Source organism: Melanerpes formicivorus, unplaced genomic scaffold (genome assembly GCF_026170545.1).
Source record: "Melanerpes formicivorus ecotype bairdi unplaced genomic scaffold, bMelFor1.0.p_v2 SCAF_46, whole genome shotgun sequence".
In the NCBI taxonomy this organism is placed as follows: Eukaryota; Metazoa; Chordata; class Aves; order Piciformes; family Picidae; genus Melanerpes; species Melanerpes formicivorus.
Genome location: NW_027142398.1, coordinates 5,263,899 through 5,290,828, shown reverse-complemented (window position 1 = coordinate 5,290,828; position 26,930 = coordinate 5,263,899). Strand labels below are relative to the sequence as shown.

The following is a 26,930-nucleotide window of genomic DNA, read 5'->3' as shown; positions in this document are numbered from 1 at the left end:
GCCTCCGGCTCCATCCCCACCGCAGCAGCCAGCCCGGCTGCCCACCGGCCCTTCAGTCGCCCCAGATCTCCCCAGGCCACCCCGAACCCCAGCGCCAGCGCCTCCCATCCCAGCCGCCCCACCGCCTCCCCGCAGTGCCCCCCAGCTCCGCGCAGCCCTTCCGCCACCTCCCGCAGCGCCCCCAGCTCCTTCCCCCAGCGCCGGCCAGGCCCCCGCGACCGCCTCGGGGCCGTTGCCTCGGCGACAGCCCCCGCCCCGCCCCGCGCCGCCCCGCCCCGCCCCGCCCCGCCGGTGTCATCAGCCGGCGCCGGCGCTGCGGGAGGCGATGGCGGAGCCCGGCGAGCCGGGGCGGGAGGAGCTCGGGGCCGCCGCCTCTGGCGCCCAGGAGCCGCCTCCCGCCGCCTCGTCCCCCTCGGGGGAGGGAGCGGCGGCGGCGGAGGAGGAGCCGGCGGCCGCCGGGGTGGGAGGCGGAGGCGAGGCGGGAGAAGGCGGCGAGGGCGGCGAGCACAAGGCGGAGGCGCTGGACGGAGAGGTGAGGCGGGAGCGGGGCCCGCAGCAGGCGGGAGCGGGGCCGGGGCTCTGAGCCGAGCGCTGCGCTCTCCGCTAGGTGAGGAGCGCGGAGGGCGAGGCAGTGGACGGAGACGACCCCAGCCTGCAGCCGTCCGCCGCCAAGAAGGTGAAGCTGGAGCTGAAGGAGAGGAAGGAGAAGAAGCAGAAAGTGGACGAGGACGAGATCCAGAAGATGCAGTGAGTGCCGGGGAGGCTGCTGGCTGGCACCGCGTGGGTCCCCTCGTGGCCCGGGGGTGGCCGTGGCTCCGTCCCAGGTCCCGAACGGGCACCCTGGGGCCTTTCCTGTCCGGCCCGAGCGTGTTCCGTGCAGGCTCGGGGGGTGGTTGCGCTTTGTGGGACTGTTGCTGCGGCCTGAAGAGCTTCAGAGTTTCGTGTTTTGCTGTGAGAAACTCATTCTCCCTGCTGCAGGATCCTGGTCTCCTCCTTCTCCGAGGAGCAGCTGAACCGCTACGAGATGTATCGGCGCTCAGCCTTCCCCAAGGCTGCCATCAAAAGGGTAGGGCTGGAGCACCGCCCCCGGGGCAGGCCGAGCAGAGGCTGTGCGGTGCCCTCCCCTCCGGCTGCCTCAGCCCTGAGGCGTTGTCAGATCAGCTGAGCCTATTATGGTCTAGCTTGGGGCTGATGTTTAAATTGGAGCTCACCTTAAATAATGGTGGTGTGGGGGCCACGAGGCCAAGGGAGATGTGACTGCTGCAGGGTCTGCAGCTCAGCTGCAGCTGGCCTGCACCTTTCAGGAGCCCTGTGTTGCTGTGTGAAAGGCTCTGAGTTCAAATGTTCCACTGCTGCTGTGTGCCCTGTGCTCAGCTGCCTGCCCCTCTCCTCTTGCCCAGCTGATCCAGTCCATCACTGGCACCTCAGTCTCCCAGAACGTGGTGATTGCCATGTCAGGCATCTCCAAGGTCTTCGTGGGGGAGGTGGTTGAAGAAGGTGAGTGAAGAGTGAACTGCAGAGGGCAAACGTTGCCTGCAGCAGAGCAGGCCCTGGGCAGGGCTGGGCCCTTCCCTTGCTGTCCCTGAGGCCCTTGGAACCTTGCAGGAGAATGCTGTGGTCTGCACTGCCAGGGCTGGGCTCAGCTCTGGGCCCTCACTCCAGGGACACAGGGGCTGGAGCACTGCTCATGGAGTGTTCCAGGTCGTTAACTGCTGCCTGCCTTTGGAACAAGGCTTACTCCAAGTGCCAGACCCTGGGGGGTGTAGCTTCCTGTCACTGCTGTGCACAACCCTCCCAAACACCTTGGCCCAGGGGGTGCTCCAGAGCAGGTGGTTTCAGGTCCTGAGTTCCTGCATGACTCAGCCCAGCACAGTCCATAAGAGCTGAGTGCCCTCAGAGCAGCTGAGTCTGCCCTGGCCTCAGTGCCCCACAGCTGCCTTTCCCCTCCCCGAAGCACCCAGGGCCGTTTCACTCCTGTCTGTTACCCCTAGATGCTGCCTGTTGCCTTCTGCCCCCAGAAGCAGGCTGGGCTGAGCTGCCCTGCTCAGCCAGGCCCTGGTTTGTGTTTTCAGCCCTGGATGTGTGTGAGAAGTGGGGGGAGCTGCCCCCCCTGCAGCCCAAGCACATGCGGGAGGCTGTCCGCAGGCTGAAGGCTCGAGGGCAGATCCCCAACTCCAAGTACAAGAAGATCATCTTCCACTGAGGGACCAGGGGCTGGAGGGGAAGACAGCTCCTGCTGAGACCCTCCCTCCTGCAGCTCCTGCAGGGTTGTGGCTGTGAGAGAAGTGACTGCAGGGAGGCCTCCTGCTGAGCTCTGCCCTGGAGCCTGGCACGGGGCAGGAACCACATCCCTGAGTGGAGACTTCAGCTCCCCAGGCTCAGCAGAGAGGAGGAGGAAGGCTCAAGGCCTCCAGAGCTCCCCCCCAGGTACTTCCTGCAGAGAAGTGTCTGGTTCTGTACATTAAATCTGTTCTGTTCTCACCCTTGCTGGGAGGTGCTCATTGTGCAGGGGGGCAGCAGAGCACCCCAACCTCTTCCTGCAGCTTCCACTTGCCTGGGGCAGTGCTGTCCCCTTAGCATCCTCTGCAGGCCCCACTGCCAGCTTTGTGGAGCTGGCCAGAGAACAGGACAAGCAGGGAAGGGGGAGAAGAACTAAAGTCTGAGCCTGGAAGGAGGTTAACAAGTTTAATTTCGTGTCAAGGTTCATAGAACCAATAACTGCAGGAGTGGGAACAACTGCAGCAGCTTCCACTGCTCTCTCCAGCTGCACCCAGAGCAGGGCCCTGTCAGCATCCTTCCAGGCAGGAGCTGCTGAGGCAGCTGCTCTCCCCAGGGTAGAGCTGTGCTGGGTGCAGCACGGTGAGGTTGGCTCTCATCACAACACAAAGTCCTTACATAAAAGGTTCTAAGGAGTAAACTTTGTTAAGGGTGAGGGGGGAGATGTGTGCCCTGCAGGGAGGCCCTGGGCTTTGTTTCACAGCATGGAAGGGCTTCAGCCCCCCCCCCCCAAAGCAGCTGCCTGGAGCTGTGGGAGCGAGGAAGGGGCTGCAAACAACCTGGCCCTAGCTCTGCTCAGCCTGCAGCCCTGGGAGGGAGCAGGCAGAAACTGACACAGCAAAGCAGCTCCACAGCCCAGCCCACTCCTGCCCTCTGCTCACTTCCCAAGCTGGCTGAGATGAAGCTGGACACCCCCCCAGACACCCCCCCCCCCCAGTTCCAGGCCATGCAGTGACTGCAAGTGAAGGCCACCCCTGCACCCCACCTAAGGCAAGCAGCACTCCTGGCTGCACAGGGGGAGGGGGAGCAGGCACAGGAGCACCCCTGGATGTCTGCCTCAATTCTGTCCTTGGCTGCAGGCTGAGCACTGCCCTGGCTTAGTGGCAGAGGCAGCTCCACACTGCCAGGACAGAGGAGAGTGGCTGCAGACAGGCAGCTCCTCCTTCCTCCCCTGCCTCCCTTCTCCCTCCTGCAAGCTCCTTTCCCATCCCAGCTGTCTCCATGCTGAGGGCAGCAGGCTCCAGGAGGCTGTTTCCTGCAGCAGCCACAGGATCAAACTGACTGCTGCAGTGCTGGTGGTGGTCTCCACTCCTGAGCAGCTGCAGCCTGCCCCTGCAGCATCAGAGCTGGAAGAGGGGATTGTACTTCCTGACCTCCTGCAGCAGGCGAGCCCTGTCCAGGTTGGCTTCTGCAAGGGCCATCTTCAGGCTCTGCAGCTCCCTCTGCAGCTCTGGCACCTCCTTCAGCTACAAGCAGAGAAAAGTCAGAGCAGCACTTCCCAAAAGGCAGCAGCAGGGCAGAGCCAACCCCTCTGATCTGCTCAAAGGGATGAGCTCCAGTCTGTGCCACAGCCCCACAGAGCTCACTGGAATCAAACTGTCCTCTGGTGCCTTGCAGGGGGCAAGGCTGCCCCCAGAGCAGCTGAGCTGCTTCTGAAGTGGGCTACACACAAAACAATCAGGAGAAGAAAGCCCTGGCTCGGACCTGAGGCACCTGCACAGAGCTGGCCCAAGGAAGGTGCCAGCTGCAAGCAGATTCCTGGCATTCCTGTCCCTGTCTCCATGACCACAGTGAATGCTCTCCTCAAACACTGCAGGGAGTCCCCCTGCAGCTCCCTGGCACAGGAACAGTTTTCCTTGGGCTCTCAAGTATTTTTACTCAGGAATTCTGCCTCTCTTCCTGCTCAGTAACACCAGAAAGCAAACCTGAGCTGAGCTGCTGTGCTGCTCCTGTGCTGCTGCTCAGGGCCCTGTTTCCTGAGATGCTGTGAATGGGAAGAAGAGGAAAGACTCTGCACTAAGTGGAGAAGGGAAATGAGAATGCAGGGTGCCAGGCCACTTGCACAGCTGGGCAGCCATGGTGCTCCTTAGCCTGTGTTTTGCACAGCAGGAGCTCAGCCTGCCCAGCACAGCTCCAGGCTGTGGTTTGGAGGCTGCAGTTTGCCTTTCAACATAAGCTGGGCATGAACTGCAGGCAGAGGGAACTGGAAAGCAAAGAGAGAGCAAGCAGCAGAAACTGAGCACCCTGAAACTCCTTGGCAAAAGAGCTCTGTCTGTGGGAACCTCCTGACTGCTGTTTGTCCTGAGTTCATAGACAGGGTGGGGCTGGAAGGGACCTGAGAGATCATCCAGCCCCAAGCCACGGGCAGGGACACCTCCATGGGGCACCAGCCCATCCAGCCTGGCCCTGAGCACCTCCAGGGAGAGGACAGCCACAGCCTCCCTGGGCACCCTGTGCCAGAGTCTCTCCACCCTCCCCCTGAAGAATTTCTTCCTCCTCTCCAGTCTCAATTTGCCCTTTTCTAACACAGAAAAGGACAGCTGGGGGGGGGGGGGGGGGGGCTGGAGCCAGTCAGAACAAGCAACAGACTTCAGAAAGGGAGCAAGAGAGCTTCCCCTGGGCCAGGCAGCCCTGCTCCCCAGAGTGCCTGGGGAGGAGGTGCAGGCTGCTGTGTGCTCTGCCCCCTGCTGCACACTTCCCCTGCCAGGGCCTGCAAACCAAGACAGAAGACTCCACTGCCCAGCCAGCCCCAGCTGTGCAGAGCAGGCAGCAGTGACTCACCTGCAGTGCTGCTGCTGAGACACTCTGCAGAGGAGCCTTTTGCTCCTGAAGAGCTGACACAGGTTCCTCCTGCTTTGGTGAGCCCTGCCCCTGGGGAGCTGCAAAGAAGCACAGAAAGCATTCAGGAGGGGACAGTAACAAACAGCAATAAAAACCTTTAACTTTTAGCCTTTTTTCCCCCTTTTCGAGGAGGCAACCAGCTCCTCTCCCTCCCACTGCCAATGGAGAAGCTAAAGGAAGGGCAGAAGCAGCAACCTGTCCTGTGTGAGCTGAAGGAAAGATCAGGCATGCATTCAAGCTGGCAGTTCAGGTATTAACCTGTTCTGCCCCAGGTACCAAATGTGCTGTGCAAACAAAGCAAGAGGAGCAGCAAGAACCAGGGAGGCAGGAGCAGGAGCACCCAGAGAGCCCCAGGGCCTGGGTGCTGTGCTGCAGACAGGTTCACCCCGTGCCTGCAGAGCAGAGGGAGGCCTGCTCACAGCCCAGCCCAGCCCAGCCACCAGCATGGCTCAGTTCCAGGCAGAGCACAGCAGCCTCCAGTACAGCAGGGCAGAGGATCCCACACCCCAAGTCTGCTGCTGACCTGTCAGGTAGAAGACTCCATCGTCCCTGCGCCTCACCACGACGTGGTCCACTGCCAGGGTGAGAGGGACAGGGCCAGGGGAGGTTGGGTACAGCTGGGGGCTGTCATCCTGCAGCACAAACACAGCAGAGGTGCACTTGGTGCCAGCTCTGGCAGAGGCTTCTCCCTGCCCCAGCCTGCACGGCAGGGAGAGCAGCTGGCCCCCTCCTAACCAGCCTGCCCTCCCCTCATGGCTTTCACCTGAATCCCCTACAGAAAAAGGCTAAACATTTCCCACCCCACAGCAGCACAGAGGTGTTCAGCTCTTCCCCTTGACTGCCAGACAGCTCAGCAGCAAAGCTGGGGGGAGAACATCAGGCTCCCATTTCTCCACCACCTGATCACTCAACACTTCCACTGCAACTCCTTCAGCCCTTTTTTAGAAGCAAAACAAAGCAGTGTCAGGCAAACAGGACCTCTGCAGAAGCTTGCAGCAACCCCACAGCATCCCTTCCAAAGAAGAACCTTGCAAGTGAGCTCTGCCTGGGCTGCCATGCTGGGGCAGGCTCTGCTTCCCCACACCAACCTTCAAGGTGATTTTGGCATCCACAACTTCTATCTCCATGGGGATCACCTCTGGAACTATCTCATCCTCCAGGAAGGGGCCCAGGCTGGTGAGGAAGGACATGAGGAGCTCTGCAGTGTAGGTGTGGAGCAGCAGCTGCAGGAAGCCGTTCTGCAGGGCGAGCGGCGAGCGCAGGGCAGCGGCAGGGCCCAGCTCGAAGCGCAGGCACACAGCCGGCTGCCTCCTGCCGGCCTCGGGGGCTGCAGGCTGCTCCGGCCCCGCGGCTGCAGGACAGAGAGCTCATTGCAGGAGGTGCCCTGAGTGCACTCAGCACAGGCAGCGAGGGAAGACTGCCGCGGGCTGCCACAGAGAACACCATCTCCTGAGCAGGGGCAGGGCGGAGCCAGGCTGAGCAGAGCAGCCTGAAGCCAGCGCTGAGGTGAAAGAGGCTGCAGGAACTCAGACCACGGCTGGGCTGCGGCAGCCCCCAGCCCCATCCCTCCCGCTCACCCCCTCGGCACGCCTCGGAACCAGCCCGGGCGCTGCAGACACAGAGGCTGCCCAGGGCAGGCTCCGGGGGGACCTCTCCCTGCCGGGCCCTGCACACCTCATCCCGCATCGCCCTCTCGTGGCCACGGGCGGAACTGCAACCGGCGGCAGCAGCACCACGCAGCCGCTGCTGGCCCTGCAGCCTCTGGGTCGTTGTCACTTTGGCTTCAGTTCCTTCTGGAGTTGGGGTGGCTTGGGTTGGGTTTTTGCGTGGGTTTTGGTTGCTTTTGTGGTTTGTTGTTTTCGTTTGAACTCGACTTTAGCTCTGGGGGAGTACCCAAGCTCAGACTCACAGAATGGTTGGGTAAAAGATCATCCAGGTCCAACCCCCTGCCACAGGCAGGGACAGCTCCCCCCTAGCCCAGGCTGCCCAAGGCCTCATCCAGCCTGGCCTTGAACACCTCCAGGGAGGGGACACTATTCTCAGGGCAGGAACAGCTTCAGGGGTTTCCCAGATCACTTCATTCACTCTTCATTTGTTTCATGCCCCCCCAGCTAAAGAGCCCAGCGAGGATCTCTGGGCCCCACAGAGCTTGGCTGGGCAGGTGTCTGGGAAACCCCTGACAGCAAGAAGGGCCCTGACAGTCGTGTTCCGCCCACAAGTCACATTCCACCCTACCCACACTGCATGCCACTGCTGCAGTCCAAGCTGCAATGGACTATTCCCTGATGGTGACAAAGGCCATCGGTAAAGTGGAGCCCAGCAGACTGCAGTGCCTCACCCAGGTAGCCACGCAGGTACTGCCACATGCCAACGTTGCTCAGCTGCTCTGGAGTCACATCCATCACTTGCACAGCCACAGACAAATCATCACCTCGAGCCTCGATCCCACAGCTCACCTCCCTCATCTTCAGCACCAGGACAGACACCTGGAACAGGCAGAGACAAGTCACTCAGTAAAACAAACATTCCCAAGGGATTTGCTTCCAGCATCCCTGGGAGCCAGAGTGAGAAGAGACAGAACTGACCAGCTGAAGGCTGGGGTCTTCGCTCTGCGAAGTCGAGCTGCTCACTTCAGGAGACACTGCCCCCTCCTCCTCACCCACCAAGCTTGCTCTGCTGCCTGTGCCACTGGGGACCTGGGGAAGATGCCCTGAGGGAAGAGGGTCCAGGCTGGGCTCTGAAATGGAAGGAACAACAACTTGAGCTTGTTCCTTTTCCTGGTTTTCAGCAGAACTCTGCTCAGAATCTGCCTGAGCCTCACGGCCAGCAGCCTGCAGCAGCTCCTCAGGGAAGCCTGAGCCACGGAGAGCTGAAACCAAGCTCAGTGCCCCCCAGTTCCAACCAGCCAGAGAGCCAGGAAGGATGGAAAAGACCTCCAAGGTCATTGGGTCCAACATTCAACCCAGCACTGCCAAGTCCACCAGTAAACCAGCCAGGAGGGAGTTGGCCTCTTCTCCCAGGCAACCAGCACCAGAACAAGGGGACACAGTCTCAAGCTGCGCCAGGGGAGGTTCAGACTCGAGGTGAGGAGGAAGTTCTTCACCGAGCGAGTCATTCGGCATTGGAATGGGTTGCCCAGGGAGGTGGTTGAGTCATCGACCCTGGAGGCGTTCAAGGGGAGATTGGACGTGGCACTTGGTGCCATGGTCTAGTCATGGGGTCTGCGGTGTCAGGTTGGACTCGATGATCCTCGAGGTCCTTTCCAACCTAAGTGATACTGTGATACTGTGAAACCATGGCCTTCAGCACCACACCTACAACTCTGACAGCTCTCCAGGGATGGGGACTCCACCACTTCCCCGGGCAGCCTGGGCCAGGGCTTAACCACCTGCCAGCAAAACCCTTCCTAACCCTTCCCTCCACGCCCCCACCCTGGGGCAGGCACAGCCCCTGCCCTTGTGCAGCCCAAGGACTTGATCCCCCCCTGCCCCTAAGGGCAGGAACCTGCCCAAGCAGGGAGACACCGGGGGTGAACCGCTCCTGCCTTCCCGGAGCGACGCCAGTGCGCTGCCCCGCACCGCAGCTCCGAGCGGCCGCCCGCGGCGGCAGCCTGCCCCGGGGGAGCCCCGCCCCGCCCCGCCCCGCCCCGGCCCCGCCCCGCCCCGCCCCGGCCCCGCCCCGGCTCACCGGAGTCTGTCAGCAGCACAAAGCTGTCGCTGCCGTCGCTGTCCACCGAGAGCCCGTCCTCGGCGCCGGCCCCGTCCGCCCAGGGCGTGTCGAAGGAGTGCTGGGACGAGGTCCTCCTCATGAAGAAACGCCTGCGGCTGCCACCGACCCCTCCCGGGGGCCCTGCTCCTTCTTCAGCTCTGGGCACAGGGTCCCTGCAAGAAGAGGCCGAGGCAAACAGCTTCGCCCCAGGCCGGCCGCAGCAGGGCAGGTCCGGGCTGGGCACCAGCAGGGAGCTCTGCACGGTGGGGGTGGGGAGACACCAGAACAGGCTGCCCAAGGAGGTGGTGGAGGCCACATCCTGGAGACATTCAAGATCAGGCTGGATGCGGCCCTGGGCAGCCTGAGCTAGCTGGGGGTGTCCCTGCTGCCTGCAGGGGGTTGGACAGGGAGGGTCCCTTCCAGCACTCTCTGACTGCACTGATTCTGGGCTGGGTTCTGAGCACCTGCAAGTCAGACTCTGGTGCACTTCAACCACCCCCAGGAGATGAAGCTCTCTCTTACGCCAGTGCCATGGCAGGAAGGGGAGCAGCATTTCCCTCCTGTCCCAGCAGCTTTGCTGCAGCTAGAGCCACAGGAGGATGTTCACTCACTTGGCTGGGGGCAGGGAGAGCATTTTCTGCATGGTGGAGGTCATCTTCTCCCTGCTCAGGCTCAGAGCATCTTTTGTTATAGACATGGCCTCTTTGGTGAGGTCCATGGTCACGTGCAGAGCTTCCTTTGTGGCATCCTTGGTGATGTGCAGGGCACTGGACAAGTCCACCTCTAAGCTCTTCAGGGGCACGAGCTCTGCCTGCCCGTTGAGAGCGGTGCTTGCCCTGCCCGAGGGCTGCGTGTCTGAGCTGGGGCTAGAAGGGAGGGCAGGAGGGCTCTGAGGATGGCTGCTGCTCTCTGCTGGCTTCTGTGCAACCAGGGCTTCCACAGCTTCATGTGCTTCCTCTATCAAACCTTTCTCCTCTGTGCTCTTGCTGTGTGGAGCTGCACCCAGAGCTCCATCACTTGCCGATCTGGGAAGCCCCTCCAGAGGGACACTGCTCACACTGGTGCCACTGTTCTCTGGGACCCCCAGGGGGCTGCATGGTCCCTTCTCTGAACTGGTCTCTGACTTCAGCTCCTTCTCTTCAGCTGCCAGCCCCTCCTTGCTGTCTGAAGGGGACAGCTCCGAGTCGATCAGGCTGGTTGTGTCTGAGTCAAGGGACCTGGGCTCCAGCACAGGCCCTGGTGCGGGGTTCATGAGCAGGGCCACTTCAGCACTGTGGAACACCACACCTACACAAGCAGACAGGGGGTCTAAAGGAGAGCCAGTCACCTCCTGGGTATCCTGGGCCAGCTGCTCCTGCAGTGCCTGCAGAACCTCTTTCATCCTGAGCAGCACCAGGTACTGGTAGTGGTTGAGCCGCACTTTGACGTGAACAGCTGAGGACACGAGCACATGGACGTCAGCAGAGGCTGCCAGCTCCTGCTCATCCACCCCATCAGCAGCCTCAGATTCTCCCAGGACACCCATTGTCTCGGGCACCTTGTAGATGTTCTTCAGGTCCTGGTCAGTCTTTGACCTCTGACACCCCCCATGCTCTCTGGAAGGGTTCTTGCCCTGGGAGTGATTGCTGAAGCTGGCAGAAGGCTTCATTCTCAGCTCAGAGGCAGCCAGCTGCTGCCGCTTGGCTATCTGAGCTTGCCCCCATCTCCTGGGAAAGCAGGCCCACAGGGAAAGGGGAAAAGGGTCAATGAAGCTCAGGGCTCTGCCCTTGGAGCTCTCAGCCCCCTCAAAGTCCAGGGAGAGCTCAGTGAAGTTCACAGACCAGAGGTCCGCAGAGGCAGAGGCTCTGTGCGGAAGCTGGGGAGAGCCTGCAGGCCGCCGAGGCCTCTCCTCCACCTCGTAGGCGTGGCGCAGGAAGAGGCTGTGGAGCAGGCTGAAGCTGTCTGGAGCCCTGGGGAACTTGCTGTAGCTGGAGTGGAAGAACTCGGAGCCGGCGAAGCTGCGGAAGAGGCTCTGGAGCTGGCGGCAGCCGCAGCCGGGCGCCTGCCGCGTGTTGGTGGCAGCCACCTCCGCCAGGCGGACGCAGAGCGCCTGCGGCCGGTCCCGGTGCTCCGCCACCTTCTTCTCCACCGGGATGCTGAGCTGCAGGGGGAGACAGACGTTGCAGGAGCTGGCCTAGGCTCAGCTTATCCCTGCCTGAAAACACCTCAGGAAGAGGGATCAGCCAGGAAGGCATTTGGACTGCTTTTACTTTAGGCTCTTTTCCCACCCATGGCTTAGGCAGCAGCTCAACTTCCAGCATGCACTTGGATCTTTCTCTGCAAGGCCTTGCTGTGTTTCCAGGCCTCTACACCTCCCCATGACTGCTAAGAGGGGCAGTCAATGACTAACACCACAAGACACCAGTGCAGCACACAGCACCACTGGGAACAGCAGTGCCAAAGGCAGTGCCAAAGGCCAGCAAACAACTTCTGCCTCCCTGAAGCATCAACTCCCCCCTGAGTGTGTTTGATAAACACTGCCTTGCCCATCCTGGGCTAGGACTCAAGCACTTCCTTTACTGCCCACAGATCAAAACAGAGCTCAACATAAGAGGTGGACAGAAGAAAGCCTGAGAAGGGGACAGGTTCTGTTGCCTCCTTCCAGACCCCAGCTACAGCCTGGCAGGGAGGGAGGGAAGCAGAGCACCTTCAGCCGGAAGCCGTCCAGCCGCACGTCGATGTGCTCATCCTGCTTGCCTGAGTCCTCCAGGTGCCTGTAGATGGCTTTGAACTGCTCCAAGCTGCGGTACAGATCCAGACAGAAGAGGTTTATCCAGAGCACACTTGCTGTGTCCAAGGTGAGCATCAAGCCATTCAGCTGTACATACAGGTTTGGGCATGGAACTGCAATGAAAGGGAGTTGAGACAGATCAGTAAGGGCAGGAAAGGAACCTCAGGTGGTCTGCAGCTCAGGGGGACCAAGGTGTGCTGGGACCCACAGCAAGTCAGCTGCACAGCACCCTGCAGCCCTGCTCCAGTGCTGACCAGGAAGGCAGAACCCCAAGAGCTGAGCAGACACAGCAGCTCCCTCAGTATATTCCTGGATCAGTTCTTTTGCAAGCACAGCTCTGCCTCCACATTTTGCACCACACCACCTCTGACCCCCTCCCAAACAGGAAAGGAAGGCAAATATCAGAAAGTTAGACAAAAATGAAGAGGCAGAGGATGTGTAACAGGGCAACACTCCTAAGGAACTGGGGGCTGAGAAGCTCCGAGAGAAGCTGCTGACCTTGGTGTATTACCTGGAAAGTCCTGATTGTCTGGGAAGTAATACTCTGTGAACTCAATATGGATGGCAGAGACCTGGTCAGGGAGCTTGAAGAGCTTTCTACTACATGAGAGCAAGGTGGAAGGTTTCTTGCTTTGCTGCCCAGCTGTAGAAACCTGAAAACAAGAGCATGCAGCTGTGCTGAGCCTGGATGGGGCCAAACCAAGTGTCCCAGTACCCCTGCAGTCCCCCCTGCTCAATCCACCTCCTTCACACATCACACTCTGCCTCCAAGTGAAAACAAAACCTTCTCTACCTGCTAAAACTGTCAGCTCCTCTCCTTTGAGGGAATTTAGTTCCTTATGTCTCCTGTCACTGCTAGGAAGAGCCAGGACAACTAGAATTAGGTGACTGAACAAACACAGCTGAAATCTACTGCAGCTGCCTGCCAGACTAACAGATGCTGCCCAGCCCACTGCAGGGCCTGCTGCTGGTCATGCCCCTGCAGTGCTTGCAGGGTAGGAGGGCACACGGCCTGAGCCAGGCTGGTGATGCTTTCTGAGGCAGAGAATGAAGGAAGGCTTAGTGCTCCCCTGTCACAAGCCACATCCTCATTAACTTCTCAAATGCCTAACTCCTGAGGTAAACTCAGATGTGGACACAGGAACTCAGTGGTTAAGCCTGCAGCTTGCCCTGGCCATGAGCATCAGCAGCAGTTCAGGAGTGGCTGAGGAGCCTCCCATGCAGCACAGGCTGTTCTGGCAGCATTCTGACTGCCCTGGCTGACAGCAGATCAGATGGGGCTCCTTGTCCAAAATGAAAGGCCCCTGCCCAGCCACAGCCCAGATCCCCACCTGGTGAACATCCAAGTCATCCACTCGAAGCAGCAGGCAGCTGGAGCGGAGGCGGCTCCAGGGAGGGTGCCGGAGCCGCGGCAGGCTGCTGGGGGGGACACAGCCTCTCTCTGAGGCACCCTTCTGAGGGCTCAGCAAAGTATCTGTGGAGATGGAAAAGCAGAACCAGCTGGGGTTTACTGCCCTCTTCTGCAGTGAGCTTCACCATCAGCACCAAGAGGGATGTGCTTACAGAGCAGGACCAGAGCCCTGGCGCTAGCAGCAGAGGGGCACAGCCAGGCCAGGAAAAGGCCTGAGGGAAGAGCCCTGGGGAAGCTGAGGCTGCTCTGCAGCAAGGGAAGGCTTCACCCAGGAGAACCTGCTTCAGCAGGGGGGTGCATGAGATCATCCCTGGAGCTCCCTTCAAGCCATTCTGTGACTCTGCAGCCAAACTTTCAGTATTTATCCCTTCAAACCTCACTAAATAACCCCAGGCCCACAGCAGCCTGCCCATGGCTGCTGCAGCATTATTCCAGCAGGATCACCATTTCCCTTTGCCACCATGTTGATAGCTTTAGTGTGCTGTGGATTTCTGCACCAACAGACCAGCTGCTGGATCAGATGGTGCTGGATGGGACAGAACCCTTCCCACCTCCTGCTTTGCCAGGAGGCTGCTCAGACATCGTTACCTGGCTTCCTTCTGAAGGGGGAAGGTGGAGTCCTGGCAAGTGCAGGGTCTGCTTCTTCATAAAGTTTCTCAATCTTGCTTTGAAAGTCACTGACCAGCTTCCTTGCCCACTCTCCCCTCGTCTCCATTGCTTCACTGTACCTCACCCAATGTTTGCAGGCATCTCCTGTGTGAAAGCAAACATCCTGGCTTTGGGAAACAGGTTCCAGGATACACAGAACCTTCCTGTGCCCCTCAAAGGTGCCCAGGCCTGTGCAGCTCCTCTCTGGTAGCACACCTGGCACCTGCAATCTGCAGCACACTAAGTGCTTGTGGCACAAGTGCAGGCTTCCACACCCCAGAGCTTGCCCTGCCAGCCAGTGTCCCACACCCAAGTGCTGGGAAGACCAAGGTCACTGCTCCTCGACTCTTCAATTCACCACAAAGATTTTCTCCTGGCACACATCCTGTAGCCCCTCTGGACCAACCAGGCAGGTGTGAGAACCAGATCCAGAGCTTAAGCAACTGGGGAGTTTCAGCTTTATTCTTTACACCAGGCACTAACCTGCTCCTCTCTTTGTGCCCTGCCCTGCCAGCAGCCTGCCAGGCATCCACTGACAGCTGAATCAGAGTAACCCTTCCTGTGAGGCCCTCTGTGCAGCCTTCCTTCCAGACCTGCCTGCAGCCATACAGCATCACTGTCCTTCAGATTCTTCTCTATCCCCCTGCTCATGCTGGGAGGCCACAGGCTGCCTACCTGCTCTGTGGAAGGGATAATAGTCAAAAGCCATCCTCCTGAAGGTCAGCTGAATGGCACCTCCTAGCATCCCATGCTTCAAAGTACCTGTGGAAAACAGAGCACAGAAAGCCATCAACAGCTCTGCGATCCCAGTCTGATCCAGAGTTCACAACAGTGTGGCTTTGATTGTCACCTTGGCCAGGACCATTCAAGAACTTGTCCTAGGCAAAGAGAAAGACAACTCCAAGTGAGAGGCCAACAGTTCCTACTGTAAGAACCAGAGCCAGCATCTCAAAGGCAGAATCCCATCACTTCCCAGGACCCTACCAGTTTCCTCTCCCCTCAAGAGCCAGCACTGAGTTTCCAACACCTGCTGGCAGGGCCAGAGAAATGGAGCCAAGGAAACTGAGCTCAGGAAAAAGTGACAGACCAGATCAAAACCACCTGGAACAGTGCCAGATGTGGGCAGGAGACTGAGTTTTGCCTTTGTAAAGGGAAGAGGCCTCAGGACAAACAGTACAGCTTGGGTCAGAGCTGTCTGTGCTGGGGGGGAGTACATTTGCCTCAGAAGAGCAGAAAGCACTTGGAGCTGAGCAGGGGGGAGGCAGCAATAACCCAGACACTAATGAGCAAAGCCTTGCTTGAAGAGAAGAGGGAATGGTCAGTGCAAGGGGGCAAGGAGTCACAGAACCCAGAAGGTTGGGGCTGGAAGGGACCTTCAGGCTCATCCAGCTCTACCCCCCTGCCATGGGCAGGGACCCCTCCCACCAGCCCAGGCTGCTCAAGGCCACATCCAGCCTGGCCTTGAACACCTCCAGGGAGGGGGCATCCTGGCAGCCATGCTGTGTCCTGAGCACTGTCAGAAGCAGTGTGAACCACTGCCCTCCCTGCCCCTGCTCAGCACCAGTCTGTTCCTACAGCATATCCTCTGTCACTGCCACTAGGCCACAGGCAGCCACAGCCCCTGAGGGACTTGCCCAGGGCTGTCCCCCAGGGACGAGAACGATCTTCTAGCACCAGTTCAGACACAGCACTGATCCCTGCACCAGCCTGAGCAGCAGCTGCAGGCTCCCCAGGGGCCAATGCCCTGCCAGGGGCCAGTGCCCTCCCCGGGGCCGGGTGTGGGGCGCTGGCCGGTACCGGGGCCCCGCGCGTGGCTGTCGTCGCAGAGGTGCAGGTCGAGGCGGGAGATGAGCAGGTGGTAGGAGGACTCCTTCATGTCATGCTGCTCAAAGTACTGCCCAATGCTGCTGGGGCTGGCCCCCAGGGGCTGCGACCAGGACTGCTGGGTGCTGGGGGCAGGTGGTGTGACCTGCAGAGACAGGGGGCAGCCGAGGAGAGCATGAACAGGACACGCTGCTGGCTCGCACCAGCTCCCAGCCAGCAGATGCTCCGGGGGCCAGGGCCAGGTGCCACAGGCAGAGCCTGGCAGACCAACACCCAAGCCCCAGCTGGCTCACCTGTGCAGACTCTGGTGCCAAACTTTTCCTCTGCTGGGCAGACTTCTCCATGGCCTCGCTCAGGGACTCTGCATATTTCATCATCGCTTTCAGCTGGGAGTCTGTCAGCACCCAGAGCAGGTCATCGAGGAGAAACATCAGCTTAGAGGCCACCACATTGCAGTCTTTGGTCTGAAACAGCAAGGAGCCAGGGGCTTCAAGAACTGCAGCCAAACCCATGCCTTCTGCAGAACACAGAGGCTGAAGCAGAAGCAGCAGCTGCTGCTCTGACTCTCCTCTGAGAAGCTAACTTAGGGGCTGGACGTCCACATCTGTGCAGGAAATGAAGGGCTGCTGAGGAACACAGCAGACCTGCAGCAGTGCACCAGGCAGTGAGCCTGTCCCCTACAAAGTGAGGAGGAAGCTCTCACCCTCCTCTTGAGAGAGATCTGGATCCTCCCCTGGTTGGTGATGAGCCTCAGAGGAGTAGTGACAGGATCCTGGTCACCATTGTCAGTGGCATCTGCTTCTATCCGCAGCGTCTGCCAGGTCAGCTCCTTGAACGTCAGAACCTAGCAGGGAGGCACAGGAGTGCAGAGACCCTCAGGAACTGCTCAGCAGGGCAGCAGTGGAGCAAGGCTCCAGAACACCACTCAGGACACTTCTGTGATCTTCAGTGCAAAGCCACAATCATGTCCCAGGCTACATCTCACACCGAGTTTAAACCCAGACAGTCCACAATGGCACGAGGGACAGGACAAGGGGAATGGTTTGAAGCTGAGGCAGAGGAGGTTTAGACTGGATCTGAGGAAGACATTCTTCAGTACCAGGGTGGTGAGACTCTGGAATAGGTTGGAGCAGATGATCTCTGAGGTCCCTTCCAACCCAAACCATTCTGTGAAAGCTGCTCCAGCTGCATTCTTCCAGGAGAGAGGAGCTCAGAGAAAGCTCTGAGCACAAGTCAGCTCCCAGCAACCCCGTTCCAGCAAGCAGCAGCAAGCTGACTGCTCCCTACCACCACTGCAGAGCTCAGAAAGCAGCTTAACCCCAGAGGCCAGGGCAGCACAGGGGCTGCTCTCCTGCAGGCACTAGGAGGGGAAGCCCAGGCAGGTCCTCACCTCTCCTCTCTGGGGGTCAGTAATGCGGGTGAGCCGCAGGTCACTCTGCTGCCAGTTGGGGTTGACACTGTAGCCTTGGAGCTGCCAGAGCTCAAAGGAAGCATGAAAGGCCTTGGAGTGAATCTTGATGGTGATGGAATTGATGACAATAAACATCCCCTCCACAACCTTTTCAGCAAAGCCATATTCACTGCAAAGAGAAGAGCCCTCCACGTCAGCTCCTGCCACAGCAGGGGGCCCAGCAGACAGAGGGACTCTGAGCAGTGCCAGCCCTCAGCCCTGAGTGCAGAGGGGCCAGTGGTCAATCACTGAGAGCAGGCAGCCCCCAGCAGAGTGTCAGGAAGGACCCACAGGGCTGGGGGGCTGACCTCTGGCCTGCTGCAAGCGCGATGGGAGACTGTCCGTTGGGCGGCCGCGGCTCCTCGCACGTTCGCATCTCCACCTCCACCTTGTCCAGGTACTGCAGAGACAGGACACAGCAGCTGTGACCCCTCCAGCCAGACCCCAGCACAGCCCTGAGGCCCAGGGGCAGGGGTGACCAAGCTCTGAGTCTCCTGTGTTAGAGCTCTCACAGCAGTAGAGCCAAGCCCCCAGAAGTGGGAGTCAAAGCCAAGCACAAGGCTGCCCTGGGCCTCCCTGGGAGCCCAGCCCCATGCTGCAGGGGATGTGAGGCTAATCCTGTTTGGTGAGTGAGCTCCCACAAGAGCCACAACTTTCCCCTTCCCCACGTGCTAAGGCCTCAGAGGATTTAGGTCAGTGCAAATCTGAGCATGCACTTCACAGCTTCCTTTGCAGAACTCCTCTCAGTGAGGAGAGGCTAAAGCCAGCGAGGAGGAAAGGATGAAGGGGGGGAGCATTACCAGGCAGATTGGATGTGTTTTCAGCTTTGTCCACTGGATCTGAAACAAGAAAGCTGAGGTTACAAAGAGTTATCTCCACACTCTGCAGCCTGAGAAGTTGCAGCAAACCATTTGAGGGCAAAGTCTGAGCCCCATCTCTCTGAGAAGTGCCCCGAGGGGCAGCCCAGCAGTCTGCTGGAGGCCCACAGGCAAGGGCAGACATTGCAGCCACCAGCCCTCCCTGGGACCTCTGGTGTCACCAGCAGTAACAGACACCCTGCAGGTCAAGTTCCAGCTTGCCACAGCCCTTTGTGGAGAACCTTCTTGTCCTCAAGGAGTTTGCAACCAGCTGCTGCTGCTCCTGGCAGTCAGGTGACTCCTCTGAAGCCTGTGCACAACCCCCAAAGATCCATTCTGTATCCTCCCAGCAAGGCTTACTCTGCAGTTCTGGTAGCAGGGAGAGCAAATATTTGTTACTAAATTAAGCAGCTCTGAGTCTAAAACCAGAGCAGATCAGATGAGTGAGGCAGGCTCACTGCCACTGGCACTTGGCAGGGCAGAACTGTGTTTGTCTCCTGGATGTGTCAAACACTTCTGCAGTCAGGCAGTGCCACTGTGGGCAGCACTAAGCAAGATTAAGCAATCTGGCATTTCATACCAACTGGAAAAACCAAACCATTTCTTGCTCTGAAAAGCACAAGGAGGAAGGAGTTTGTCAGAGCTGAGTGTGCAGAAGTGCAGGGGCAGGCACAGTGCCAGCAACACCACAGGGAAAGGCAGGATAAAGGCTGAGTGCTGGAGCAGCTTCCATGTCTGCTGCTCTCCTCCCCCTGCTGTGCCCTCAGCCCACCCCAGCCTGGCTTTACAGCAGCTCTCAGCAGGAGCAGGCCTGCAGGGAGCTGCTCTCCACCTCTCTCTGCTTCCTGTCCCTCCTGGAGGGCTGTAAGGCTTCTGCAGCGTTACCAAAGACTGAGTGGGGAGGAGGGAAGCCTCCAAAACTGCTCCAGCATCAGAGCAGCAGGGACTGGGGGTGAGCAGAGAGCTCTGCAAGGCCTCAGGTGGCAGGGAGGTGATGACTGCACTGCTCCCTCCAGGAGGCTACCAGCACCCAGACTGGACACCAGCAGAAGCTGATGTGGGTAAGCTGTGACATTCCCTGCCACAGCACACTCTGGACCTTCAGTGAGTGGGTCCAGGAACAACCTGGACAGGCCCCTGGGAACCCATCAGTGGCTGCTAAATGCAAAGACCTCACTGCTGGCTTCACAGTCACCTGAAGGTGAGGAAGGACCACAGCAGGCTGTCCCTGGGCTCCTCTCAGCATCCTGACCACCTGCTGCTGGCCGCCCTCAGGAGCAGAGTGTTTGACCTTCGCTGCATCCTCAGTGAGTTCCACCAGCAAACCTCCCACCCAGAGCAGGGCCTTGGAGATGTGTGGAGAGAACCACAGCAAGCTGCCAGAAGCCTGCTCTGCTCACCCTGATGGATGCCTTGTTGCAGAAGACTCGAGTGATGGCCAGCCAGGTGGGCAGCTCCAGCACATTCTGCAGCACCTCTTCATCCAGCTCCAGGTTGGTCAGCTGCCCCTGCCCCTTCAGCGTGCTCAGGTTGATTTTGTCTGGGGAGAGATTCTTGGTGAACCTGCAAGAGAAGAGAGGGACTTGGAGAACACCAAACCCCAGAACTGTTTGGGCTGGGAAAGGCCTCCAGGATCATCCAGCCCAAGCATCAAGCCAGCACCACCACAGCCACCAGCCCATGTCCCAGGGTGCCCTGTCCACAATCCCCAGGAGAGGTGCTGAGTCCAGAGGAGCCCTGAAGAGAGCAACTGAGTATAAAAATCTGCTTGGGGCTTTGGCAAAGGCTTTCCAAGGGCAGAAAATCAGCTTGAAGGCCTTCTGGGATCTCCTGCCACACACTGTCCCCAGGCCTGAGGCCAGGGCTTGTTCCACACTTTCCCCCAAGCTGCTGCTAATGCTGCACAGTGGTGCAGAGCAGGAAGAAAGCCCCAGGTCAGCAGGATCAGGCTCAGCTGGTCACACACTGCCCTCCTCTCTCCCTGCCCTACAGCAGCTCCTGCTCTGTGAAAGGCACAAAGGGCAGCTTGAACAGAGCCACTGGCAGAGAGGAGAGGAGGAACCAGAGCAAAGCTGCCAGAGGTGGCAGCAGCTGCAGAGCAGAGCACAGGCTGAGGCAGCAGGCAGCTGCTGCTCAGGCAGCCCTGAGCTCCCTGGGGCCAAAGAGGCTTTGCAGTGCCTTGCTAGGAGCAGGTCTGGTGGGTGGTGAGGAGCCAATGATGTCAGCCCTGTGCTACTGATGCAGCAGCTCTGGCAGAGGAGGCTGGCACCAACAGCTGCCTGCTGCTGCTTTTTACCTTGATCCCTGCCACTGCAGAGCCTGAGCCAGCTGCTGGCTGTGCCCTTCTGCCACCTCCCTCCCCTGAGCCCCACGTACCCCTGACAGCTGATTACAGAGTGGCTTTCTGGCACCCCTGCCAGCACCCCAGCCTGACACCTCCCCTTTAACCTGTCACTCCCTTGAACCAGAGCCCCTCCTGTTTAAACACAGCCAGGAAGGCAGCCAAGTCCAACACTGCCCAAACCAAACATCCCAGAGTGTGCTGCAGCAGCTGCTCCTCTGGTGGGGAGATGCAGGGCTGGGTGTCTGTCAGGCTCAGCCCCTGCTGCTCATCAGCCCAGACACCCCCAGGACATCAGCACTGCCTCCCACTACAGGAGCGGCTCTGCTGGCAGCTGTTCTCCTCGTGTCCCCCTGGGACTGGACACCAAAACAGAACAGGTAGGCAGGAGAAAAGCCCTTGGCACAGTGCAGGCTGCTGTGGGTAGTGATCAGGTTGCAGGTGGGGAGAGGCTGGGGCACAGAGCAGCTTTCTCACCCTTGCCAAGCAAGGAGCAAAACTCTGCTGTCTCAGAGCCTCGTCCCAGGCTCAGCACGTTGAGGTGGGGAAGCTGCTAGCACAGAGCACACACAGGGGAAGCAGGGCTCTGCCTTCACTCAGTGCACATGGGCAGGAGAAACCAGGAACAGGGCAGAGGAGGCTGCAGCAGTGAAACAGGACACTGCTGGAGCCAGAGGTATCAGAGTATCACTCAGGGTTGGAAGGGACCACAAGGATCATCTATGGATCATCAAAGATCATCATCTCAGCTATGAAACCTGAGCTGCCTAAACCCCAGGAAGAGTTTGTGATCCCCTGCAGGACAGGGACTGCCAGAATGCTCCTCATGAAGCACCCTCAGCGTACCCAAGGTGCTGCCCCAGCCCTGCAGGAGGGCTCACAGCCCCCGCGGGTGGCACAGGGGCAGCTCTGAGCCGAGGGCCCAGCGCTGACAGCAGCTCTGCCTCCCCAGGCAGACAGCCCCAGTGCAGCCCTTTGCCTCTCCCCGAGGCTCTGCCCTGGGAGCCATCCCAGCCCTGCACACCAGACAGCCTCCCCTGCTGCTGCTCGTGGGAGGCAGCCAGACCTGCCTGTGACCTGGGAGCTGAGAGGTGCCAAACCCTCATCCCTTGCTGCAAGGAACTGCTTTGGCCACCGCCAGTAAGGCAAAGCAGGGAGCAGGCAGGTTTGGATGCCGGCTGGCAGCCTCCCCTCATTCATCTCATCCAGAGGAACACTTTTGGCAGTGTGGTTTGCTGGCTCAGAGAAAAGTGAATGGAAATGGTGGCTCTGGGAACAGCCAGGGGCAGGGCTGCGCTGCGGGGTGGGGTTTGCAGCTCCCACCTCAGTCACGAAGCAGAGCTCAGCCCTGGAGGCCGAGGACAGCGCTGCGGTGGAGCCGGTCAGGATTACCATGACAAAAGCTAAACCAGAGCAGCTTTTCCCCTCTCCCGTGGAATTGTCCCTGCAGTCACAAGGGCGTTTTGCATCTCTGCACAGGCAGATGAGCAGAACCCACAGAGCAGCACTGCAGGCAGCCAGGCTAACGCCACCCCTGCCACCTCTCCTCCCTGGAGCCTGCCAGGCAGAAGCCAATCCACTGCACCACAGCCAAACCAACCAGGGCAGCCACCAGCAGCCACAGAGAGCCTTGGAGTGGCCCAAAAGCTCAACCAGGGCAATGGGAAACACAAGCCAGCCTCTTCCAGCAGCTACAGCCAAGGGCATCCTGCTGGGTCAAGCCTCCGGGCCCAGCGGTTTGTGGAGGGACTCCCTGCAGGCTGCTGCCCACAGCCTGCCTCCCCTGAGCCTAGTGCTGGGGCTCTCCAGCAGCAGACTCATTAACAGCACCACCCTCATCTCAGATGCTAATAAGCTAACAGCACCCAGGTGATTTAAACCTTCTTGGGGTCTGGCCCAGAAGATTCATGTGCTGAAGAGGGACCCTCAGCTTCGGAGCTCCATCTGCACCGCAGCCTCTCCCCAGCACCGCAGCCTCAGGCTGCCTGCTCAGCCTCCAGCTACACCACACAGCAGGGAACGATGGCACTGCTGGAGCCTCTGCATCCAGAGGCCACAAACCACCGACTGCAAGAGGCAGCTTGGCCAGGTTTGACTGCTGGTGCAGGGCCAGGCTAGCACAATGAACCTGAGCCCACGGCTGCCAGGCCACACTGCCTCCAGCTGAGCAGACAGACAGACAGAGTCAGGAGCTGCTGGAGCCCACGAACTCTTCATCACCTCGCAGCCACGTGCTCCAGGAGCTCTCCCAGCAGCAGCTTCCCAGCTCAGAGCAGATCTTGTGCCTCAGCTTCTCCTCCCGCAGCAATCAGTGGCCATTGTCTGCCACAACCGCGGCCAGGCACAGCGATTGCTATTGATATCTCTGTCACTATGGTTATGAGATGCAAGAGCTAATTAGCAGCACACCAGCGACCTTGATTTACTTAATGACCTACCTCATCTGTTGGCAGAGGGTCAGCTGCAGGTGGAAAAGTACTTGAGACAAGCGGGCAGGAAGGGGGCAGGCAGGAAGGGGGCAGCCCGGAAGGAACAGCCCGGAAGGAACAGGGAATAGCCACAGCCCCCGGAAACGGCTGCAGGGGACAAGGCTCCTGGCTGCAGCAGCAGTAACAACGAGGGCAGAGGCGAAGATTTTCTGCTTGGAACACAAATGCCATCTGCAGACGTGGAACCCAGACCACAGAACTTCACTCTGGCTACTGCAGATTTGCTGCTTGTCCACAACCCTCCCCAGAGCCCTGGCTGCTTTGGGCAGGGTGATTAATGAGATCTGCATCCTCCTGCACTGTGCCCCAGAAGCCTCCCTGACAGGGCACTTCCCCCCTGCCAAATCTTATCTCGGGAGCCAAGGAGCGATGTGTACTCGGAGCAAGGCTCGTGACTGCTGCAAGAAGAGGTCAGGGACTGCCACACACAGCAACACTTTCAAGGAAGACAGCAGCAGAAGCTGAACTGCAGGACACAGGGCCGAGAATGAACTGAAAGTAGTTATGGAGGAAATAAAACTGAGCAAGTGACCAAAGCCTGGGGAAAGAGGGAAGAAATTGCTGCCTGGAAGACCCAGGGGCAGTCAAAGCCCTTTCAGGAAGAAAGGCTTTTGGTGTGACTGGGGAGCACACACTGCTGCTCCAGACTGAGGCATTCCGAGCTGCAGGCAGGGAAGAGAAGCTCCCTGAGCCAGCAGCACGGGAGCCCAGCTCCTGAGGAACTGTGAGCTGGAAGCTCAGCAGAGTTTAAATGCCAGCTGCCCCATGCTCTGAAATCTGGAACGCAAACCCTCTCAGCTGCCAGGGAATTTCCCAGGCTAAGCCCCAGGCAAATGATACCGTACAAAAGAAACATCTGCAGAAACGCTCAGGTCAGAAGGCTCAGCCCCCAGACAGGAGCTGCCCTGCAGCCCCACCTGTGCGTGTTTGCAGCCTGCAGGCACAGCCCAGCAGAGCAGCTGCAGAGGCGCCAGGGGCCTCGGGAGGACAGCAGAAGTAAGAGGACGGAAGAGCAGCTCCTTTACAGCTGCTTTTGTGGTCCCCTTGGTGTGAAGAGGCTCCCCAGGGCCAGCAGAAGGCTCTGCAAAGCCAAAGCCCAGCAGCTGCGGTGAGGAGACACGCAGCCTCCTCCTGCCCAAGAGCAGCTCCTCTGCTGCACCGAGAGCCTGGGTAGCACTCCCGGAGCAGCAGCCCGCCCCCTCCAGCAGCGAGGGGCAGGAACACCTCGCACCCCGCAGCACGCCTCCCGGGACTGACACTTGGTGGCTGTGGGGAGGTGCAGCACAGCAGCCCTGCCTTTGGAGACCCACAGGGAAATGCCAGAGCCTGCCCAAAGGGGGTCCCTGGCAGCCTGGCTCAGTATTCCCAACAGCACAGGGGCTGAGTGGCCATCTCTGGAGCATTTAATAGCCCTCCAGACACGGTGCTCAGGGGGGTGGTGCACCAGTGGCAGAGTTAGATAATGGTTGGACCTGCTGACCTTAAAAGTCTTTTCCTGGGCAAGCTGCTGTGGGTGCCCTGCTTTAGCAGGGGCTGGACTGGATGACCTCCAGAGGTCCCTCCCAGCCCCTGCTCTGCTGTGATTCTGTGGCACTGGGTTCATTCTGAAGCAAGGTGATGTCCCTCCACCAATAATTCCAGCCTAGGAAACCCAACCAAGCACTGCCCTGTGGTGCAGCCTGGAAGCTGAAGGCAGCTCCAGGCTGAAGCCCAGGGCAAGCAGCTGATGCTCCTGACAGGGAGGAAGAGGCCTTTGTCCCAGCCAGCTCCAAGGGGAGGCTGTAAACATCCTCTGCAGGATCTGCCAGGCTGATGCTGCAGCAGAGTCCCAGTGCAGCAGCAGCAAAGCTCAGCCCCGAATCTGTTTCTTTTTCCCAGCTAAATATAGGACAAAGGAGGGAAGTGCACAGATGGTGACAGTGCTGAGAGTCTGCAGGGCTGTTCTGCTCGAGGAATTGAAGCTGCTCAAGCTCCCCACAGGCTGAGACCTCTGAAGCACCTTCAGAGCTCAGCTCTGCCAGCGGTGGCAAAGCTCAGCTGGGCAGATCAGCACCAGTGACACTGCCAGCCCTTCGGACCTCTGACTTGCTTCATCCAAACACCCCTGGCACTGCCCTGACCTCTTCTCTCCTGAGCCTTCCTTACAAGTTTCCCACAGAAAGGAACCAACCCAGCCCCTCCACGCAGAGATGGCTTCAAATGAAGACAACAAAGGAACAAGGAATGGGTTCAGATGCAGACTGAAAGCAGATTCGTGATTCAGCAGCAAAGTTCTCGCAGGCAAATGGCACAGCTGGAAGCCCCACGGGGAGGGTGGTGGAGGAAAAACCATCTCTGAGCAACACTGTGTCCAGCACGCAGCTCTGCAAAGCAGCCGCAGGAGTCGTGTGAGAGAGGCCAGAGCAGCCCAAGCGCCTGGAGGGCTCAAGCCCAGCTGGTGGGAAGCAGCAGCTGCTGCCCCTGACTCCTCCTTCTCCCTGAACTTCGCAAGGCAGAGACAAACACAGGCAGCCTGACCAGGGGAGGGAAGCAGGCACTTGGGGCAGGAACATGCTGCAGCACGGCGAGATAAGGGAGCTCAACAAGCAACAGGAACTAAAAGCAGCAGCAAGAACAGTTACTCTAGGGGGAATTATCCACAGCTACTGGGAGGTGTCTCTGCCCACGGCAGGGGTGGGACCAGATGAGCTTTAAGGTCCCTTCCAACCCCAACCAGCCTGGGGGTCCATAAGAACACACAAGCTCTCTCCTCCTAGGAGCAGTGGTACCCAGGAAGAGGAACCAGCTCCCCTCCAGCCTCCACCAAGAGCTGCTCTCTGTCACACACACCTCAGTGCCTCCTGACAAGAGGGCTGAACCCATGAGGAGCACAACCAGCTGGGCTGAGCAGGGTGGGACAGAAAGGCAGCTCTGTGGTGTCCGAAACTCACCTCAGCAGCAGGCTCTGCTGCTCTTTGCTTGGAGCAGTGCCCAGAAAGCTGAGTGGGGAGCAGCCACTGACTCAGGACTGCCACAGACACTTTGCTGAGGAGGCTGCTGGCACTTTGTGGGCATTCTTCTGAGGTTCCAGAACCTCTCAGTGCTCACCACCAGGCTCAGGGAGGAGTTCCAGGTCTAGCCCCCTTCCTGACCCCACACAGCTCCCTTCAAGCCCCTTGCCCTGTACCTGTTCTTCACCACCAGTAAGTATGGAAGGGACTTGGTCATCCACAGCTCACAAAGCTCTGTGCAGTGCTGTGCCCTCACCTCCATCCTCAGTGCCACTGCTCTTCCAGAGGGAAGCGATGCCCCTGGCCAGGAGATGCCACAAGAGCTTTGCTCTCAAGGCTGGGAAACTGAGGCACCACGGCTGGCCCAAGGTCAACCCCCAGGCAGTGGCAGAGCCACAGCTGAAGCTCTTTTCTCCTCCCTGCTGCTGTCCCTGGCACACTTCGGTGCCCTTAAGGAGCTGCACTGACAACAAAACCTAACCAGAGCGACAGCCACGCTCCTGGGCTGGGCGTATCAGGTGTCAGAGCGCTCCTCCTCCCCTGACCCTCCTGCTGCCTGGATTCTCTGCTCAGCCTCTTTCAGGCTCACCTGCTCCCAGCCCGGGGGTCAGCAAACGCAGCCCCCCCGGGGCACGCAGCCCCTGCCCTGCGCCAAGGTCCAGGCCGGGCTGGAGGCCTCGGCGCTGCTCGGGCACCGACCCGGGGCTCGAAGGGGCCCTGCAGCGCTCCCCATGGCCAACACAGCCGGGGGCTACCGGACTCCGCAGCTCGAGGCCCTCGGTCCCGCACCCCCCTGGAGCCCCAGACCCCCTCCCGGGCCCCGCAGCCCCACGGCGCTCCAGACCCGGCCGCTCCTCGGTCCCCTCGGGCTCGCAGCCCTCCCGCCGGGGCCCGACAGCTTCACGGCCCCGGACCCTCCCCGGCCCCGGCAGCTCCCAGCGGGGTCGCCAGCGGCGCTCCGCCAGGTCCCGCGGCGGCCCCGGACCCTCCCCCCGCGCCCTGCCGAGCTCGGACCCGGGGGAGGGAGGGGAGAAGGCGGAGGAGCCGCGGGCGCCGCCGCCCTACCGGGAGAGGTGCTTCAGGATCTGCTTCTTGATGATGCCGGCCATGCCGCGGGCTCAGGGCCGCGGGCGCCGGGACCCCATCGCGACGGCCGCCGCCCCGCGCCCCGCCCCCCGCCCCGCCCCCCGGGCCCCGCCCCTCCCGCCGGCCCCCGCGCGCCGCCCGACCCCCGCTGCCGCGCCCCCTGGCGGCCCCGGGGCGCATCGCCGGGAGCGGCCCCGGGAAGGCAGCGGCGGCGCCAGGCTGCTGCGTCCCTGCGGTA

General features: G+C 60.0%; 2 protein-coding genes across 4 annotated transcripts; one reads left to right on the top strand and one right to left on the bottom strand.

Moving 5' to 3' along the window:
• The first annotated feature begins 287 nt into the window (after window positions 1–287).
• On the top strand, window positions 288–2,481 carry TAF11 (TATA-box binding protein associated factor 11). Its single transcript, XM_068159836.1, has 5 exons — window positions 288–532; window positions 608–747; window positions 979–1,066; window positions 1,401–1,497; window positions 2,073–2,481. Exons 1-5 carry the CDS (start codon window positions 326–328, stop codon window positions 2,201–2,203), a joined length of 663 nt encoding a protein of 220 aa, XP_068015937.1. The 5' UTR covers window positions 288–325; the 3' UTR covers window positions 2,204–2,481.
• A 190-nt stretch (window positions 2,482–2,671) lies between these two features.
• BLTP3A (bridge-like lipid transfer protein family member 3A) lies at window positions 2,672–26,778 on the bottom strand. 3 transcript variants are annotated; one of them, XM_068159833.1, is made up of 21 exons: window positions 26,672–26,778; window positions 19,187–19,349; window positions 17,730–17,768; window positions 17,238–17,329; window positions 16,870–17,059; window positions 16,183–16,323; window positions 15,773–15,943; window positions 15,453–15,624; window positions 14,331–14,417; window positions 13,596–13,760; window positions 12,928–13,070; window positions 12,108–12,249; window positions 11,513–11,709; window positions 9,438–10,966; window positions 8,806–8,999; window positions 7,704–7,855; window positions 7,457–7,604; window positions 6,207–6,469; window positions 5,642–5,750; window positions 5,059–5,156; window positions 2,672–3,743 (listed from the first exon to the last, which is right to left on the bottom strand). In XM_068159833.1, the coding sequence occupies exons 1-21, from the start codon at window positions 26,713–26,715 to the stop codon at window positions 3,618–3,620; spliced, it is 4,365 nt and encodes a 1,454-aa protein (XP_068015934.1). In that variant the 5' UTR covers window positions 26,716–26,778; the 3' UTR covers window positions 2,672–3,617. The 3 variants fall into 3 exon arrangements, with proteins under 3 accessions (XP_068015934.1, XP_068015936.1, XP_068015935.1); XM_068159835.1 differs by having other exon boundaries at window positions 6,207–6,316; XM_068159834.1 differs by lacking the exon at window positions 26,672–26,778 and adding an exon at window positions 22,566–22,642.
• Between the last annotated feature and the right edge of the window lie 152 nt (window positions 26,779–26,930).